At 40.8% G+C, this 17,540-nt stretch overlaps 1 protein-coding gene across 5 annotated transcripts; it reads right to left on the reverse strand.

Moving 5' to 3' along the window:
* Positions 1 to 5,404: 5,404 nt before the first annotated feature.
* Positions 5,405 to 16,211, reverse strand: LOC116262396 (uncharacterized). 5 transcript variants are annotated; one of them, XM_031641728.2, is made up of 11 exons: positions 15,435 to 16,208; positions 14,655 to 14,913; positions 14,094 to 14,326; positions 12,166 to 12,220; positions 11,939 to 12,019; positions 11,764 to 11,860; positions 11,601 to 11,668; positions 5,871 to 5,969; positions 5,762 to 5,803; positions 5,547 to 5,700; positions 5,405 to 5,457 (listed from the first exon to the last, which is right to left on the reverse strand). In XM_031641728.2, the coding sequence occupies exons 1-10, from the start codon at positions 15,842 to 15,844 to the stop codon at positions 5,569 to 5,571; spliced, it is 1,476 nt and encodes a 491-aa protein (XP_031497588.1). In that variant the 5' UTR covers positions 15,845 to 16,208; the 3' UTR covers positions 5,405 to 5,457; positions 5,547 to 5,568. The 5 variants fall into 5 exon arrangements, with proteins under 5 accessions (XP_031497588.1, XP_031497587.1, XP_031497589.1 ...); XM_031641727.2 differs by having other exon boundaries at positions 5,405 to 5,700; positions 15,435 to 16,207; XM_031641729.2 differs by having other exon boundaries at positions 5,405 to 5,700; positions 14,094 to 14,323; positions 15,435 to 16,200.
* Positions 16,212 to 17,540: the final 1,329 nt, after the last annotated feature.

Raw genomic sequence — 17,540 nt, forward strand, 5'->3', positions numbered from 1 at the left:
CTTCCTTATTATGAAAAAGTGCCACTGAGCCATGTTGAACATACACTCACTCTGTAAGAGTTCCTTCACGAACGCCAAATCAAGATGTACTGGTCTATGTATTTTCATTATATTTTAGTATAAGCAAGAAGTTTGTTGCATGTAGAGAATGTATAGTACTCAATGATGGCACTCTTGCCACAACATAGGAAGCATGACGTACAATAGAGGATGCCAGACATTTAGATGAAATGTGCTAGATTGAGGCGAGAATGTCCGACGCATTTATTGGTAATTAGTTGAGTACAGACCACTTCAAATGAGCTCAACATATTAGGGTCAACAAGCATCTTTCTAGAATGCATTTAACCAAAGCGAATGAAAATCACTTGGAAACATGTTTGTTGTAGCTATAAAACATTAATTGGGAATAGACATGTATAGGCTTGTTTAAGAAATAGCAAAAATTGTCGTATCGCTCGTAAAGATGCTTGTTTATACCCCTTTAGTTATATGCTTGTAAAGTATCATTCGTTATTGCATTATTTGATATGATTTTGCTTATCTCCTACTCTATATATGCATCGTTATTACATACATATTCTCTTTATCTCCTACTCTATATATGCATCGATATGTCACATTTCATTATATTCGCTTTTGCTTATCTCCTACTCTATATATGCATTGATCCATTCCGGTTCACTTTTGTCATTCTCTCATATCCCTTTCATTATCTGACAATCTATAGATGTGTTGTTATCTTATACCCTTTCTGTTATCTTAAATCTGCCCTTCCTAATTCATTATCTCATATATCTTTGTTTATCTTACAATCTGTGGATGCATAGTTATCTTATACCCCTTTCATTATCTTAGCGACATTATTTAGTCTTGCTCGTTTCATTATATGATAACCTTTTGTTATCTGAGACGTTATAAACATGTAATTAACTTATACCCCTTATGTTATCTTACATGCGCTATTTGGTCTGACCTATGCGATTATCTTATGCCATTTTGTTATCTTAGGCACATTATTTGGTCGCGCCTGTTTTGTTTATCTTATACGTGTTATTTGGTCATGCACATTTTGTTGTATCATACACTTTCCTTAGACGTGTTATTTGGTCTGACCCTTTTTGTTTTTTCATATGTTTTTGTTATCTTAGATGTGTTATTTGGTCTTACCCCATTAATAGACACTTGTTAACTCAAAGAAGCCTTCAATAATGCCTGTTAATGTATGACATTATCAATTTCACTGAAGCAGTCAATGATGGTTGTTAATTTATGACAATCATTTAAGTTGTAGCAGCTGATAACTAACATAATAGCATACACTTGAAATGTATGTTTATTGTCCCATACATGACTAACATATTACCCACTGTGTTGGACGTCGTTGTGAAAGCTGGCCACAATTGAGAAGGACCAACTGAATCGATATAGTTCTATAACAATTAAACAATTTTGATCCTCAGAATGTACTTACAATTATAACATATAATTAGGAAGAATATAAAAATTTATGAGGGGTTTTGTAATACTACCGTGATCATATGAATCTTGCATATATATGGATGACATAGAAGCCTCAACTACACCGTTTTTAAACGTAACATACTCATCTCTTTCTTGAGGATTATTTTCTTGCATGTTTTTTCTTCTCTTGCCTTATTTTTCTACTGCACTTTTTGTCCTACGTGGACTTCTACCAGATAACGGCTTCCTCTTCAAACCATTAAATGGTTGTATCATGTTACCATATTTTACAACATTGATCTTGAACTTATCAAATATGATATTCATACCAGAATCTTGGTTTGTAGTTGATGGATTTCCACATCAAGCTTGCTGTGGCTGTATCAACTAATTAGGATTTCAGCTTCTAGTAGCTATTCGTTGTTGTATTGTACTTTTCCTAAATGTTCAAATTTCCTGTAGAAATGATCCGAAATTTGATTATATGACTATATTGAAAGTTTTCTTTGATGCCCACTATAGCTTGACGTGCTTTTCCAAATTCCAGTTGTGAGAAGCATAGCATGCTGGTTTGCTTCTTCTCTGAACATGGTCTCTTGCAACTGAAGCGAAGGAGCTTGGTTTCTCCTGCACCTTCCCGATTTCAATGATAAGATCGACTGTTAACAATCAGCTCACAATGGAGAAAGTTCTGAAGGACAAGAAGAAAGTTCTGACTTCTGAGGGGGCAATCTGGGCTCTTCCATTCTTTCTTGTTAGGATGTTAGTCTTATAGACATCCTCCAGGAATAAACTTCTGAAAGTTAAGGCAGCATGATGTATTGGGACCTGCATTTTACCATGCCTTTGGGACACACATTTTCTGTAGTCTGTTGATTAAATGCTTTATTTATGTGGTCTCTTATAATTTATACTGTTGCTAATATTACGTGTTGGGAGGCTGGAATGTGAATTGTCATGTGCAAAATCATAATATTACGTGTTGGGAGGCTGGAATGTGAATTGTCATGTGCAAAATCATAATATTACATGTTGGGAGGCAGGAATGTGAATTGTCATGCATGTGATTGAGAATGAGGTTCTTCTGCTTTGCCTATTTCTGTAAGTGCATTGCTGGGTTATACAGACTCATCTGGGACAATTCTTATTCGAAGGTCTTCAAGAAGGTACCCTGTCAGTTCATTAGCTATACATGCCTTCTTAAAGATGGTATTCTTATTCATGATATTCTAATTTTCTAAATGCCCATGATCTGTGTTCTTTGTTCCTTTTTTTTTTTTTAAGTCGGTGCAATATAAAGTCGATGCTATACCACATAATTCTCAGTTCCTAGCTGCCGAGGTTTATCACTGATTATTTGTAATAGCAGCTACATTTTACAGCACTTCTGGCATTTCTGAAATTATGTGAGCACACCAAATTGTTATTACATTGGCATATTGCTAATTCCTAATTTTATGTTCATAATAGTAAGGGTAATCTACATTTATTGACATAAATTATGTTAAACAAGTTAACGAGTTAAATTACGCCTAAACGAGTTAAATGAGTTAAATGAGACTTAACGCTAAACAAGTAAACACCTAAACTAAACGAGTTAAACGAGTCGAGCTCGAGCTCGACTATGTATAGTCGAGTCGAGCTCGAGCTCGTGTTAGGGAACTCGACTCGAGTTCGAGTTCGATCTCGGGCTCGACTCGACTCGTGTGCAGCCCTAGGAGTTTGTCCTCTAGCATCTAGATCTTCCCTCAATTTCAACTTGGAACCCACACTCCACTTTGAAGTTTGAACACATTTTCAAACAATGATCCATTGTGATCAAGTCCAATTGAATTTCGGTTTTCACCATTTACCGCAAACCTTGTCTCTTTCCATGTGAACGCAGTTTTTTGCTTCAAGACAAAATCAACCCAGCTGCAAAGCTTGAAACTACAGAGTAGTTTTTGCCAACTTCAGAGGGCATAGGAAGCGATGTGCACGTGGATAGGCGTGAACCTACGTATGTGTGCCTGAACCTGCACCTCGTTGAAGCCATAGAGAGGCATTTTGAATGGATCAGGGTTGCTTCAAGCATTTCTTCGTGTAAGGTCTACAAACAACTCATGGACTCCACAAGCTCTCCTCGGCAAGGTTGCTTTGTTGTGAAGAGGGTTATGCTGTGCGGCTTTGCCGTTGATAACTTAACATCGATACCCGAGCTTTCCTAGGCGATGACAGGTAACCCTATCACTGCATCAACTGCACCTTGCAAACCTGCCAAAATACACAGTTCATTGCATTCATGAGGTCAAATTTTATAATTTTCAAGTGCAATCTCACTCACATTTAGTATGTAACTATATAATTCTTAGAGTAAGTCCACCAGTCTTGGCCACGCAAATTACTTACTTCTATACCTTGGCTAAGGCACACTTTCCTAGGCGATGACAGGCAACTCTACCCCAAGGCAGGCCCGCATGATAATAACAAAGGCCTCCGTAGTCCGGGTTCATCTTAGTCTCAACTGTTTGACTTGCTAGTCGACGTTCACGACAAATACCTCTACTCCACTTATGGTATTTCATGCTTGACAAATGAGGTCCTATTAGCTCTGGCCAGTAGCATTTGCTTCTCTAATGCCGCATCGGGTGGTGGTAAGCCAGGTCACCATTGAAAGTGGCATTTTCTTTCACGTGCCACAAAAGGTGGCAGTGGGCTATTAGCTGCCAATGAGAGGCACATATTCGCTGGCTGTAAGCCCTCTGGACCTAAGGGATTTCTAAAATCTCGCAACTTAAAGCTATTGTTTCTATAAACAACATCCTCACCATGTAAGGGGTCCCGTCGCTTCCTCACTTGTTTGAGAACAATATTTTTTGACCTGGGCAATAGAGGGAGCCTCATTGTCTTGTACAAGCAACCAGGAAAATCAACACCGTATGCAATATAGAAAAAAAAACCTCACCACATTACCACTAGAAAAGCCTTGATCATGCTAAGTGGAAACTGTTATTCCCTAGGTTAGATAGAAACGCCCAGTAGCCCAAAGTTATTGGTTGTCTTCAGTCTAGCATTGTCGCACTAATGATAGCCTACTCCCTCAAATGGGCAAGATGAAAAAATGATTGTGAAACCTAAGCGTTTGAGAGCATGCATGAAAAAGAGCAGACCTATCCTTCTAATCTGACCTTTGAACGAAGGTGGTTGGGATGGTGGGTCCTATTTGCAGAACCCACCAAATAGAATCGTGGCAAGGAGGGAGACACTCAAGAATTGGGTTGAAATTCAAGGGGGTCGAGAATGTATCTCTTTCGTCTTGTCTAATCGTCATTATGATGAGCCATATTTTTTAGGTATAGAAAGATACCAACATAAACCTTTTACTTCTAAAGTCACATGTAACTCAAATTCGGGAAGAAGCACCGGTGTTTCGCCTGTACCCAAGTTAACGGAAATGGTTCAGCCCCACAAGAATCGAAATTCATACTCTTTTTTTATTGAATTACTACGAAAAGTAAGAAAGTTTACGGTTGTGTCTATTACAAATGTACATATCTTAGCCACTTATAGGAACCATTGTCTGATCCTCTCTTTGTTTTAGGCCTGTCTGTGGAAGAGGAGTGGAGTGGAGAAAAGACCATCGGGTCCCAAGATCACCTTGATTGCATAAACAACAAACTTTGTAGGATAACATGTGCTAGTGTTTCTCCCGACACAACCGCAAGATATGGAACCCCACTATGATAATTATCTACCTGAAGAATAGGAGGAATTATCTCTCATATATTAACAAAAACAATTCCAACTAATTTGAGACTAGAAAAGGAGAGAAGAGAAAAGGCAGCAAAAAGGCTTCTTTGATGTTACTAAAGATGAAAAAAAAAAAACAGATTGAAATATCAAATTTCAACTATGATTTGAAAAAATAGTGCATGCAGCGCTTGTCAACAAGAACTTGCCTTCCATCAATACGAGTATATTGACATGTCCATGCAGGGCCCACAAACCACGAGACTGCAACACGTCCAAGCAACTAAGAAAAGGAAGAGGAAAACAAGGCAGTAGAACAGGCATCTATCTCAAATTTATAAACATGAAAATACCATATTGAAATGTCAAATTCATCTATGGTTTGCAAAAGTAGTGCAATGGGGGCTTGTCCGCAAACACTTGTCTGCCATCATTACGAGTATATTGATAAGTCCAGGCAGGACCCACAAGCCATGATACTCCAGCACCTCCAAGCAAGCCTCCCAGCTGCAAAATTCTCATTAGTTCAGACTTTGACATATACAGGACTCAAGTTTTGCAGACTTACATGGCCCCAATTGTCTATTTCTTTTGATAGAAGACCAATAGCCTGTGAAACATGTGCATGTCAATGTCCATATCCACTTCTGCAAGCAACTGTCTAAAGAAAAGCTTACCATATTGATGGCAATAACCCTGACAATGTGAAGCAGATCATGTTTCTCGTCCTCAAAAACAGATCGATGCCGCCAAACAAACATAGCATAGGAACCTACCTGATAAAGCCAAATGTAAGCATACAAGATCAATTTTGAGATCCAAATGCACAAAATAAATCATTGGCACAGAAAAACCATCTTTATAAAAAAAAATAAAAAAACACCTGTTTTATATGTCAAAAAAGGGTCAGCCAAAAAAACCTGTCTTTTTATAAAGACACCAAAATGAAAAAATATGCCACAAAACTTCAAAAAAATGCATTTTTTAATGTTTCTTTGGCATTTTTTATTTCTACAATTTATTTTCTTAGATTTTACATTCTATTTTTAGGATTTCTTTTACAAAAAATTTTAAAAAACTTGCTGAGATTTTACCAAGATTTTCAACTTTGCCATATTATAACAAATCAAAATATCATTGTTTAAAACCCGTAAGGATATTTGTGACAATGAAATAAACAAAAATTTTGCATATAGCTGCTAATCAAGGCCAAAATGGTGAAAAAAAAAAACCTGCAGCTACGACTTCTAGTGAGGAAGCACGATGCCGTTGCTGGTAGCGACTTAATGGCTACCACGGCAGTTTCTAACCCTCTTTGCGGTAATCACACACAGAAGCCCAGCTTCTACCACAATTTCTTTCTTCATTAGGGTTTAGTTCCCTTAAGTGTGTGCGTATAACATAACGTGATCAGTTGGGTTTATTACAAGCCCAACTGGGACCCGACCCGCTACTTGACAGAAACATTAAAACTGGAAAACAAAGACAGAGAGTAGCATCAGAAATAAACAAAACTCAGTTGTTAGGTCTGCACCTAACAATTCTCCCGCCTTCAAGAACACCTTGTCCTCATTTGGAAATCATATAGTGATTTCCTCTGCCTTTTCCCAGGTGGCGGTGATATCATTGGTGCTATCATCATTATTGCTCCATTCTATTAACCACTCGTGCTCCACTATTGCTGTTGGTGCGAATGCCCAATCTTTGATAAGGGTAGGCAGTTCCCTGGAGATCCCGAATGGGCTCTGAAATGGGTTCTTCTTCAGGCGGTGGTTGAGGGTAGGGCTTTAACTTCAAGACATGGAAGACAGGATGGATGTTGCTTTCATTTGGTAATAGCAACTCATATTGCCAGTCCCCACTCGCCTGATGATTCGGTATGGCCCAATGTACCTAGGAGCTAGTTTGTTGTATCCTCTTGGCCATCGATAACTTGCTCCATAGGTAGGTCTGCACAAATACACCCAATCCCCCATAGTGTATTGCTGATCACGATGTCGGCTATTGTATTGGAGGACCATACGATTGTATCGCGACATCGGAGTTGTGTGTCCACTATTTCTTCTCTTGCAGTTCCTGGTTGGTATCGCCATAGGTTTGGTGGGATTCTCCCATAAACGCTTCAAATGGGGTGACGCCAGTTGAAGAGTGCCAGCTGGTATTGCAAGAAAGTTGAGCCCATGATAAGTAGTCTATCCATAATTGAGGTCACTGTCCAGCAAAGCAACATAGAGATGTTTCAAGGCAGTGATTGACGACCTCGGTTTGGCCATCCGTTTGCGGGTGATATGCAGTGCTTAGTTGCAGTTTTGTGCCCTGCAACTGAAAGTATTCTTTCCAAAAAGTATTAATAAAGATAGGATCTCTATCACTGGTTATTGTTTGAGGCATATCATGGAGCCTCCCAAATATGGTCTTGAAATGTGGGGGCCACTGTCTTAGCTATGTAGGGAAGAGACAGTGGCACGAAGTGAGCATATTTGGAGAGGTGATCTACAAACACCAGAATGACAGACTTCCCTCGAGATGACGGTAGTCCCTCTATGAAGTCCATAGATATATCCTTCTGTATTAACTCAGGTGTGGGAAGTGGCTGGAGGAGTCCCGCTGGTCTCATCGTCTCGTTATTGTTCCTTTGGCATGTGTCACAGTTTCGTACCAAGTCCCCTATGGCTCTTTTCATCCCAGGCCAGTAGAATGTGGGACGGAGCCTATGGTATGTTCCCTCCACACCTTCATGGGCTGCTGCGTGCTCACTGTGAGTGCTGTAGCAATAAATTGGGCAGATCTATCTCCGGCGGAATGAATATGTGCCATCTATGGCACAGGTAAGGTTGTTTCCACTCATACCCATAGACTTTGAGAGAATTTTCCATTAGCTGTTCTTTGATTTTCTTTACAGTTTCTGCTTCATTCTGTGTCTGTCTGATCTGATCCCAGAAGTGAGTTTGTACCTGTGTTATGGTCAGCAAACTGCTGTCCTACTGCTCCAAGGATCTGGACAGTCCATCGGCAGCAGCATTGTCTTTACCCTGCGAAAGCGGACTTCGAACTCAAAGCTCATCAACTTAACTATCCATTTCTGAAGCGTTGGGGACAGAGAAGGTTGTTGAAGGTAGTATCTAAGGCTACAATGATCAGTCAACTTTACAAACCGTTGCCCCATAAGATAATGTTTCCATCATGCCGCTCCAATCGCTCTATTAAAGTAGGCAATTGGATGGCTGTTCTAACTCAGAATTGTGCCCACCCCCAAGTCTGAGGCATCCGACTCGACGGTAAAAAGTAGCTGGAAATTGGGCATTTGTAGAATTGGAGCAGTTGTAATTGCCTGTTTTAGCCTTTGGAATGCCTGCTCCACCGCCGGTCCCCAAGCAAACATGCCTTTCTTGTTTAGTTCATGAGAGGGGCAGCCACCAAGCCGTAGTACTCGACGAACTTACGGTAGTAGCCCGTGAGTCCAAGGAATGCACGCAGTTCTCTCACTGTTTTGGAGTTTTCCCATTCTTCACAGCTTGGACCTTTTCTTCTTCCATGCTCACTTCCCCTTTGCTTATCACATGTCCTATATAAGCAATCTTGGTTGTGCCGAAGATGCACTTAGAAGATTTGGCATGCAGTTGATGTCGCTGCAGTACTGCTAGCACCACTCGCAGATGATGGAGATGCTCCAGCTCCTCCCTGCTGTAAACCATAACATCGTCAAAAAAAACCAATACGAACCGTCGCAAGAAGGGGCGAAACAATTTATTCATCAGCGATTGAAAGGTTGAGGGTGCATTCGTCAGTCCGAAGGGCATGACGGTGAATTTGTAGTGCCCATCATAGGTATGGAAAGCGGTTTTTAGAATATCCTCCGTCACAACTCTGATTTGGTGGTACCCACGTAAGTCCAGCTTGAAAAAGAGGTGCGCTCCACGTAATTCGTCCAACAAATCTTCCACTACAAAAGTACCTAACCTTTATTGTGATGGCATTTAGAGCACAATAGTCCACGCAAAACAGCCAACTACCATTCTTCTTCTTTACCAGCAGGGCAGGCGACGCAAACGGAAACTAACTAGGCTGAATAACCCCTGTTTCCAGCATCTCCTGCACTAGCTGCTCCAATGCTTCTCTATGCACATGGCTGTAGCAATATGGTCTGGAGTCTCTGGACTTGATTGGTTCAGACCCTGAATGGTGCAGTGAACACTTGCTGGAACTTGTTCACCAGCTCAGTCAATGTGGTTCTGTAGGCTTCAGTCATGTGGTGGCTCTCATCATCAACATCAAGTGGCACCTGTGCGGACAATAGGAGGAATGAGGCAACCAGTCCCTTCATTAGGCGCACAGCTGAGGCTTCTTCACATGACTGTTTAGGGGTCGCTTCGAGTGATAGCTGTTTGGCCCTCGAAAGTGCATCTTCATGCCTACGAAGTCCCATACCACTTCCCCGCTTCCACGCAGCCACTGAATGCCCAGCACTGGATCAGCACCTGCCATGGCGAGGGTATACAACTGCACTGGAAACCGAAGGCCCTGTATCTCCAGTGTCTCCTGATGGCACTTACCCACTTCAGTGCGTTGTCGTCGCCTACCACAACGTCAAAAGCAGGCTGCATCTCCACACTGCACCCCAGGGTTCAGGCTGACTTCTCGCAAATGAAATTGTGAGTTGAGCCCGTGTCTATCAACACACTCACCCTCGGGCAACGCAGCTTGCCTTCCACTAGCTCTAGTTGAGGAATCTCATCACCTGCACGAGCATGCAGCAAAATCGGTGGCCTTGTCTCCTCCATAGGCACTACTACTTCAACGGTTATGCGAGATTCCTCACAAGCGTCTGGTGGTTCGTCTTCCTCCTCTACAAGATACATGTGTAATCATTTGCAATTGTGCCCTGGTGCCCAGGGTCGATCGCAGTGAAAGCACATGCCCTGATGCCGCTTTTCCTTTATTTGCTCGGGCGTCAGATGCCTCACGACTTGTCGAGGTAGGATGCTCGCCGTGGCCCCAGTCACTGCATAAGGGAGAGTTTCTGCCTTCATCGGGTCTTGCTGAATGCTCTTGGCGTCAGACCAATTCTTGCCAGTGATGTGTAGTCGTCGGTATTTTTCCTCTACCGTGCTAACAGTTTTGAAGCATTCTGACAAGGTTCGGGGTTTCATCGCCTGTACTTCGATTCCTAGTTCGTCTAAGACCTTTGACAAATGCCCCAATAAAGGCCTCTAGGAGCCAACCATGAACCATTAAGTGCCTCGAAATTTTCCTGATACTCTACCACCGTGCCCATCTATCTAATTCTCAAGAGCTTGACATTATAATCGAGGTAGGCTGAGGAACCAAAGCAGGCAGTGATCTCCCTGAGGAGGGTTTCTCGATCTGGCTTCCCCTGGTGCGATAGTAGCCAGTTATACCAATGGATCACCTCTCCTTCGAAGTAGACGGCCTTGATTCACCCTCTGCTCTCCCACGATTCCTTGGCATTCCAAGTACTGTTCTGATCGAAACACTCAGCTAACAGGGTCATCTCCGGTGAACCTCAGAAATTCCATCTTCGAAGGTTTCCAGGTAGATCCCCTTGCTCCATTCAGCAGCCAGTTATTTCCCCTTCGATCATAGGTCTGCGTCTGCTCTAAACTAGGAGAGCGTTGCGTACCTTGTCGGAGGCTTTCACATAGTAGGGTTGCGATTGCCAGTTGCTCAATAATTAGGGTGTCTAGGCGTTGGTTCATTAGGTGCATCCGCCCCTCCAAGCCCCCTATCGCTGCTTCCACCTTCTTCCAGGGGTGCTCCACAGCTGCCATCATGTCCCTTGCCATGATCCTCTCCGCCATGGTGTCTGCGCTCTGATACCTTGGTAACGGCTTAATGGCTACCAAGGCAGTTTCTCACCCTCTCTACGGTAATCACACACAGAAGCCCAGCTTCTACCACAATTTCTTTCTTCATTAAGGTTTAGTTCCCTTAAATGTGTGTATATAACATAACGTGATGGGCTGGGTCTATTACAACGCCTAACTGGGTCCCAACCAGCCGCTTGACAGAAACACTAAAACTGGAAAACAAAGACAGATAGTAGCAGCAGAAATAAACAAAACTCAGTTGTTAGGTCTGCACCTAACAGTTGCATGACAAATTTGGTCCATAGGTTAGTTGGATACCAAGTGCTTCCCTTGCACTAGACAAAAGAAATTAAGTATGCTCCACCACTTGAAAGCATCAGCTATGCCAAGATGGTTCGCAAGAGAACAACGTTAACACCAATTAGAAATTCATCTAAGGAGGAGCTGATGTCAAAGGCTGTCCAATTTATTGGTTGCTAAGACTTTATGATAACAATGTTAATCTTGTTGAAATGAGTCTGGTTTCCATACGTTTGCCTAGGTAAATAGACAAAATGGTTTAAGGCAAACAAGACTTACAAGTCCAAATATGGCCCCTGATGCCCCTACAGCAGGTGATCTGCAGAACGTATAGCTAGTAGCAGAACCTGATTTCCATGACAGAAAATACCATAAATACACTACTGTATTCAACAGTTGAAGCTATAAGAGTTTTATATTCTCAGTAGATACCACTTCATACTTGCAAATGCAGAAGCAACATACACTGCAAGAAATCTGTTACGTCCACCAATCGCTTCAACAACTGGACCCACAGAATTAAGAGAAAAACAATTGACCTGCACATTTCCATAAGCCATAATACAACCCATGTACCATCAAAACTTACAGAAATTTAAATGATCCAGAAAACAAACCATAAGGTGACCAATATTTGCGTGCAGAAGTGATGAAGTACCAAGCCTCCATATCTCGCCTCTTTCAATAAGACTGTTTATCTGCACAAATAAAATTTAAAAACCTAATAAGAAAAATATTTGATATTCCTTAACAAAGAAATGAAAATGTTTTTTGAATATTGTTCCCTGTCTTTTTCACTATTTATTACCAATAATAGAAAAGCTCCAAAAAGTTGTCTACCAACCTTGGCTCCCCATGATGTTAACTTTCCCTTGCTTGCGATTTGAGCTACAAAAACCCTGCACAGAGCAGAACTTCTTTAAGAACTCAGTAGCTTAATTATTAGCTTTCATTTTAACTAAGTGGTATACATGATCCAAGCAATGATTATAGCTTTACTCTTTGCACATTATCCATGCTAGTTGAATCCTCTAAGAGCACAACAGGAGTCCATATGCCAGTTCAAATTGATAGATGTTAACCACCGCTAAGAAGGATCGCCCCTTACAAGAAAAACCTTGAGCAACACACGCACCCAATGACCCTAATCCCCGATCAGGGTTCTCCTCCCAGAGGTGACATCCAACATTTTATGCGATACCCTAATTACAGCTGCTCAACCCTTATTTATATTTGTTCCTGGGTTAGTCTAATGGGCCGGTATCGGTGAAGTATCCGTATCCGAATCACCGTATCAGCGTACCCACGTATCCGTGTGACTTAGATTGCAACCATCATTCCTAATTCCAACACCGGCCTGTTGTATGATAAGTGAAAGTTGAAACACAAAATTCGCTTCACTAACTCTACAACTTCTGAGGTTGCTGCCCCCTTAGATGTTTACAAAATAAGAGTGTACTCCATCTCCTTCAAGATGACATCTAATGTCTTTTTTGCATGATAATCAAGCAAGGGCAGGTGCCTTTCCTTCTTCAAGTGCTCAGGTAACTGCCTAGCAATTGAAGAAATCTCTGCCTAGCATCTTCAAAATCTAGTATCCTGGAACAATGTAGAACACAGCACGTGTGCACCTCATCAGGCTTTATATATATACGACCAGACGTAGATGTCATTGAGCCTGCTATCCTTTTACTGATCCTGATCCATCTTTCCCTTCTTTTGTTGAAGCCTCTTTTGTTGAAGCCACTTTCTAGAGAGGACCGACAACGTGAGAAGTCCCATGAGTCATCCCCCTTTACAAAGTGGTCATGATGAGTGTCATTAGCTGCAGGAAGAACATGTGCAGCACTGAACCATTCTAGCCACCTGGTGAGATAATGCTGCTCAACCCTTACTTATATCTGTTCCTGGGTTAGTTTAATGGGCCTGACCCGCAATCCACAACCCGGACGTTAACAATGGAGAAGTTTAAATGCATCAATCCACCTAGTTATAACCATTAGTTGGTGATACATCAAAATGTTCCCACCATCTTCCATTATGGATAATTAGGAATGGAGAATTTTTTTGACCTAGTGGCACTTCTAGTAAATCATTCCTCGAGAGATTATCTAGAATCCCCTAAACGTGCAAGAGCTCAGAGTTCCATGTTGATGACCATCTTTCAGTTTGTTTATATGAGGATAAATCTTAAAGTAGATGCTTAAAGAATCTATGTTATAACTGTGTATTAGCTGTTCCATAGAAATGCGAGAATGACTGCTAGTATTATTGTAGACATAAAAACATGAACTAGGAGAGGGACTGTTCAGTACCTATTAATACTGAATGTATTCCTGATGCATGATCCTGCCATGATTTCTTGAAGAGAAACCAGCAGACTGCTTAACATACACAAGCAAGGGAAATTGGATTACAATCTGACACTGACAGACCCTCTCCTTATGCCTGGATGCCTAAATTACTGAAACAAAGTCTGTAAGTGAACATTGGCCCATCAATGATGTTGATGCCTTACTGTACACAGGCATCGGAAGGAGAAAGATCAATCCCATGATGGACCCATTTCTCATGCTGTAATGCATCACATTATTACAGGGGATTGGCCAGATTAAGGCATGTGGTTGTCATCTATGATCTATCAGCAGATAAATAATCAGTGATATGGAAAGGCCAAAAAGTGTGTTTCTAAATGACAAACATAGCATCTACATCACATTTTAAAACATGGAAGGCTACAGAATTGTGGAACACATTACAATAATCACTTACAAGACATTAAGGGCGAGAAGAATATTGGTCCACTGCCTTTTGTTAGAGGAACTATTCGTGGAAACACCAAAAGGCATCCTTTCCTTATTTCCAGAATCATCTCTGCCTCCTCCTTTAGCAAAGAGTGGTGACCATCTGAAAGCATAAGGTATCAAGTCCAAAATTGGTGGTAGCATCCTTCCATCACAATCATCCTCAAATGTGCATCTATTATTTTTCTGATAGGACTCCTGCTGAGGAGCACGAACATGAGAAAGTCTAGTAGCAGAAATGAGACATATAGTGGATGATGCTCAAGCATTAGGCAAGTACTCTCTCCAGGAATAGGGGAAAAAGAGCCTTTTTCTCAATTGCTGCTGTAAAATGTAATCTCTAGAAGAGAGTATAAAAGAAAAGGCACATTATAACATCTGTATCCAGAGACATTTCACGAAAGAAGCAAAAACTATATGACCAAAACAAAAAAAAGGAATACCATCTATATCATACAACATAAAATGCAGAGGGGGAGAGAGAGATACAGCATCAAACCGTAGAACATCAAATTCTAGTGCTGCTTACCGTATGTATAGGCACAGAAGATACTGTTTCAGCAAGACTGTTAGTTACCCTGCTTATGAACCCATTTAACTTTGTGAATTTTTCATGGCAACACAGTTTCAGGAGCTGCTCTGCACCAAGAAAATCAACATCCTGCCTCTGCCCAAAGCCTCTCCAGCCTTGAGATTCCCCAAGTCCCTTGGCACTTTCAGAAAGATTCTTTTTTCCTTGAGATATAATATACTGATGCTTCAGTCTCTTAAACGGGTCTAGGAACATCCTGGCATTGTTAACCAAGTAAATTAATGGAGTCCAATAATAGAAAATCAGAAAGAGAATACATGCACTAGAAAAACCAAATGCCACAAAACAGTTCGTGTGACCCAAATATTCTTCCAAGATATAAAATCACCAACTTCCAGAAACTGTACAAAATGTACAAAATATCTTCTAAGAGATCCGCCTAAAGTACATGTAGGCATCCTTGGTTAATTCTTGCCCTAGAAACTGCTCCGAGTCACCAAGAAATTATATTGACGAAACAGACAGTAACCTTTAACGAGAAAGTAACTGATAAATAAATAAAGATAATCCCGGACATAATGGAAAAAAAAAAAACTCACCATGGAAGCCATTTATAAACCCACAACATGCATTCGTCCGAGAACAGCATGCATTACCAATTGATCTATAGAATTTGAATAAATAACGAAGAGAAAAACAACAGCAGATAAAGCCAACCGACGCTTAACTAATTAAAAAAAAAAATCACAAAGAAAAGATTTGTACTAAAAGACTCACCTAGAGGCCATCGGGAACAGTTCTTCAGCCCAGAGACGCACCACAGGATTAAGCGATTCCCACCCATTAAACCCCACCTTCTGTTCTTCTTCTCCCTCCTTTAGCCCGAGACCTTTCTCCCCATACAAACTCCCACCCTTCTGCAACCACTCATTAGATTCCTCAATAGTCAACAATACAGGAAAGTATATTAGACTTCGTCTTGGCTTCCTTCCATACCCTGAACCGGCCGAAAAACTCAACGGCGACGCCGGTTCCCGTGAACTCCGGAATCGTACACAATCAACTCCCACATTTGAGACCAACGCAAAGAAAGCCCGAGAGACAGACCGTTCGAGAAACAACCCGCTGAGAACAGGATGACCCAATTCCCCATTCTCCGAGCAAGTAATTCTGTTTGATCCCACCATCACATTGAGGTCTAGTAACCCTGGATGGGGAGGATCTGTACCGCAGGTCCCAAGCTATCTCGGAACAGAGGAGAACAGCACCAGTAGCAAGAATAAGACGCATATGGTGATCCGGTGGCGTGACGGCGCGAAGCTCAGGAGGGCGCGGCCCAGGTGCCTGCCGTGGCTCCCATCGGTCTGGTTGGTTGTTCGCTCACGCCGCTCGACAGACTCCCAGAATAAACATTGTACCCAAAATAGCTGTTCCAATCAATAGACAGTAAAAAATTTTCCAGAAATTCACAGGATGACGATCAACAAGAAGCCGTCCAACCTTTTGGATGGCACAATCAAAAACATTGATTTTGCGAAACCTAGTTTTCGTAGAACAGGTTTCATAATTAGTTTTGTGAACTGGTTTATGTGTTCGGTAACATGACCACAAAATTTTTTAATAACCCCCGGGGATACTAATTAAAGAGTTTACACTCTTTTTTAAAAAACAGGTTTTCCCAGAAAAAGAGAATACATTTTCAGTATCAGCCAAATGTGTCTTAAACGTCGTTTCCGAATAAAAACCATTTTTGCTTTTCAAAAATTGGTATTTTTGCCATCCAAACCTTCGCTGGACAGCCACCTGACCTGAGGTTTTAACCATAAGGAGCAGCATCAATAAAAAAATACGTGAAATCGTTTAGAATTATTCTAGAAAAATGAAAAACCCACAACCCACGCACGACTCTCACTTCTTGTTGTCGAATGAAGGTTGACTGTCACCCCATTGTCCTCACTCGACAATGATTGCAAAAGGTCATGGACCTTCACCATCAAAACCTCGGCATTGATCCTCACTACACATTGATCCTCACTAGGACGGGTCTTATTTATAGTGTTATATTGTTATATAGTGTTATAATGTTATATAAAGGTCTAGTGTTATATACTGTTATATTATTATACTATTTTATAATGGTACAATGTTATATTGTATCATATACATAACCATGTTAAGCATCAGCCGCTGCCAGAAGGGAAGGGCTGACAGCGAAGCGACCCTTGCTGGACCTTTGTTATCCAGCAAAAGGTCCATGGACCTTCACCATCAAAACCCAGGCACTGATCCTCACTAGGACCCTTGCTTGATACCGAGGGCCTAATGTATAGTGTTATATTGTTATATAGTATTATGTAGACAACTAGTGTTATATATTGTTATAGTGTTATACTATTTTATAGTGGTACAATGTTATATTGTGTCATATAGTGTTATATACTGTTGTTAGATAGTGGTATAGTGTTATATAGTGTCATAGTGCTATACAGTGGTATAGTGTTATGTTGTGTTATGTAGTGTTATAGTATTATATGGTGTTATATTGTTATAGTGTTACAGTGTTTTAGTGTTATATATTTATATGGTGTTATATAGGTTTATGGTGTTATATTGTTATAGTGTTCTAGTGTTATATATTTATATAGTGTAATATAGTTTTATGGTGTTACGTACTGTTATGTATAGTGTTATAGTGTTATATAGTATTATATAGTATTATAGTGTTATAATGTTATAGTGTTATATTGTCTTATAGTGTCAAGTGTTATATTTTGTTATAGTGTTATATGGTGTTATGTTGTTAAATAGTGTTATGTGGTGTTATAGTACTATAAATTACTACAATATGTTATAGTGTCATAGTATTATATAGTGTTATAATGT

The sequence above is a fragment of the Nymphaea colorata genome, chromosome 10, assembly GCF_008831285.2.
Source record: "Nymphaea colorata isolate Beijing-Zhang1983 chromosome 10, ASM883128v2, whole genome shotgun sequence".
Lineage (NCBI taxonomy): Eukaryota > Viridiplantae > Streptophyta > Magnoliopsida > Nymphaeales > Nymphaeaceae > Nymphaea > Nymphaea colorata.

Coding starts and splice junctions, on each gene's coding strand:
- LOC116262396 (XM_031641728.2), bottom strand. CDS start 15,844: ATGGTGGGATCAAACAGAATTACTTGCTCGGAGAATGGGGAATTGGGT. Junction 11,669..11,763: donor TGTTGCTTCTGCATTTGCAA/GTATGAAGTGGT, acceptor CATGGAAATCAG/GTTCTGCTACTAGCTATACG. Junction 5,804..5,870: donor GGGTTATTGCCATCAATATG/GTAAGCTTTTCT, acceptor CATGTTTCACAG/GCTATTGGTCTTCTATCAAA.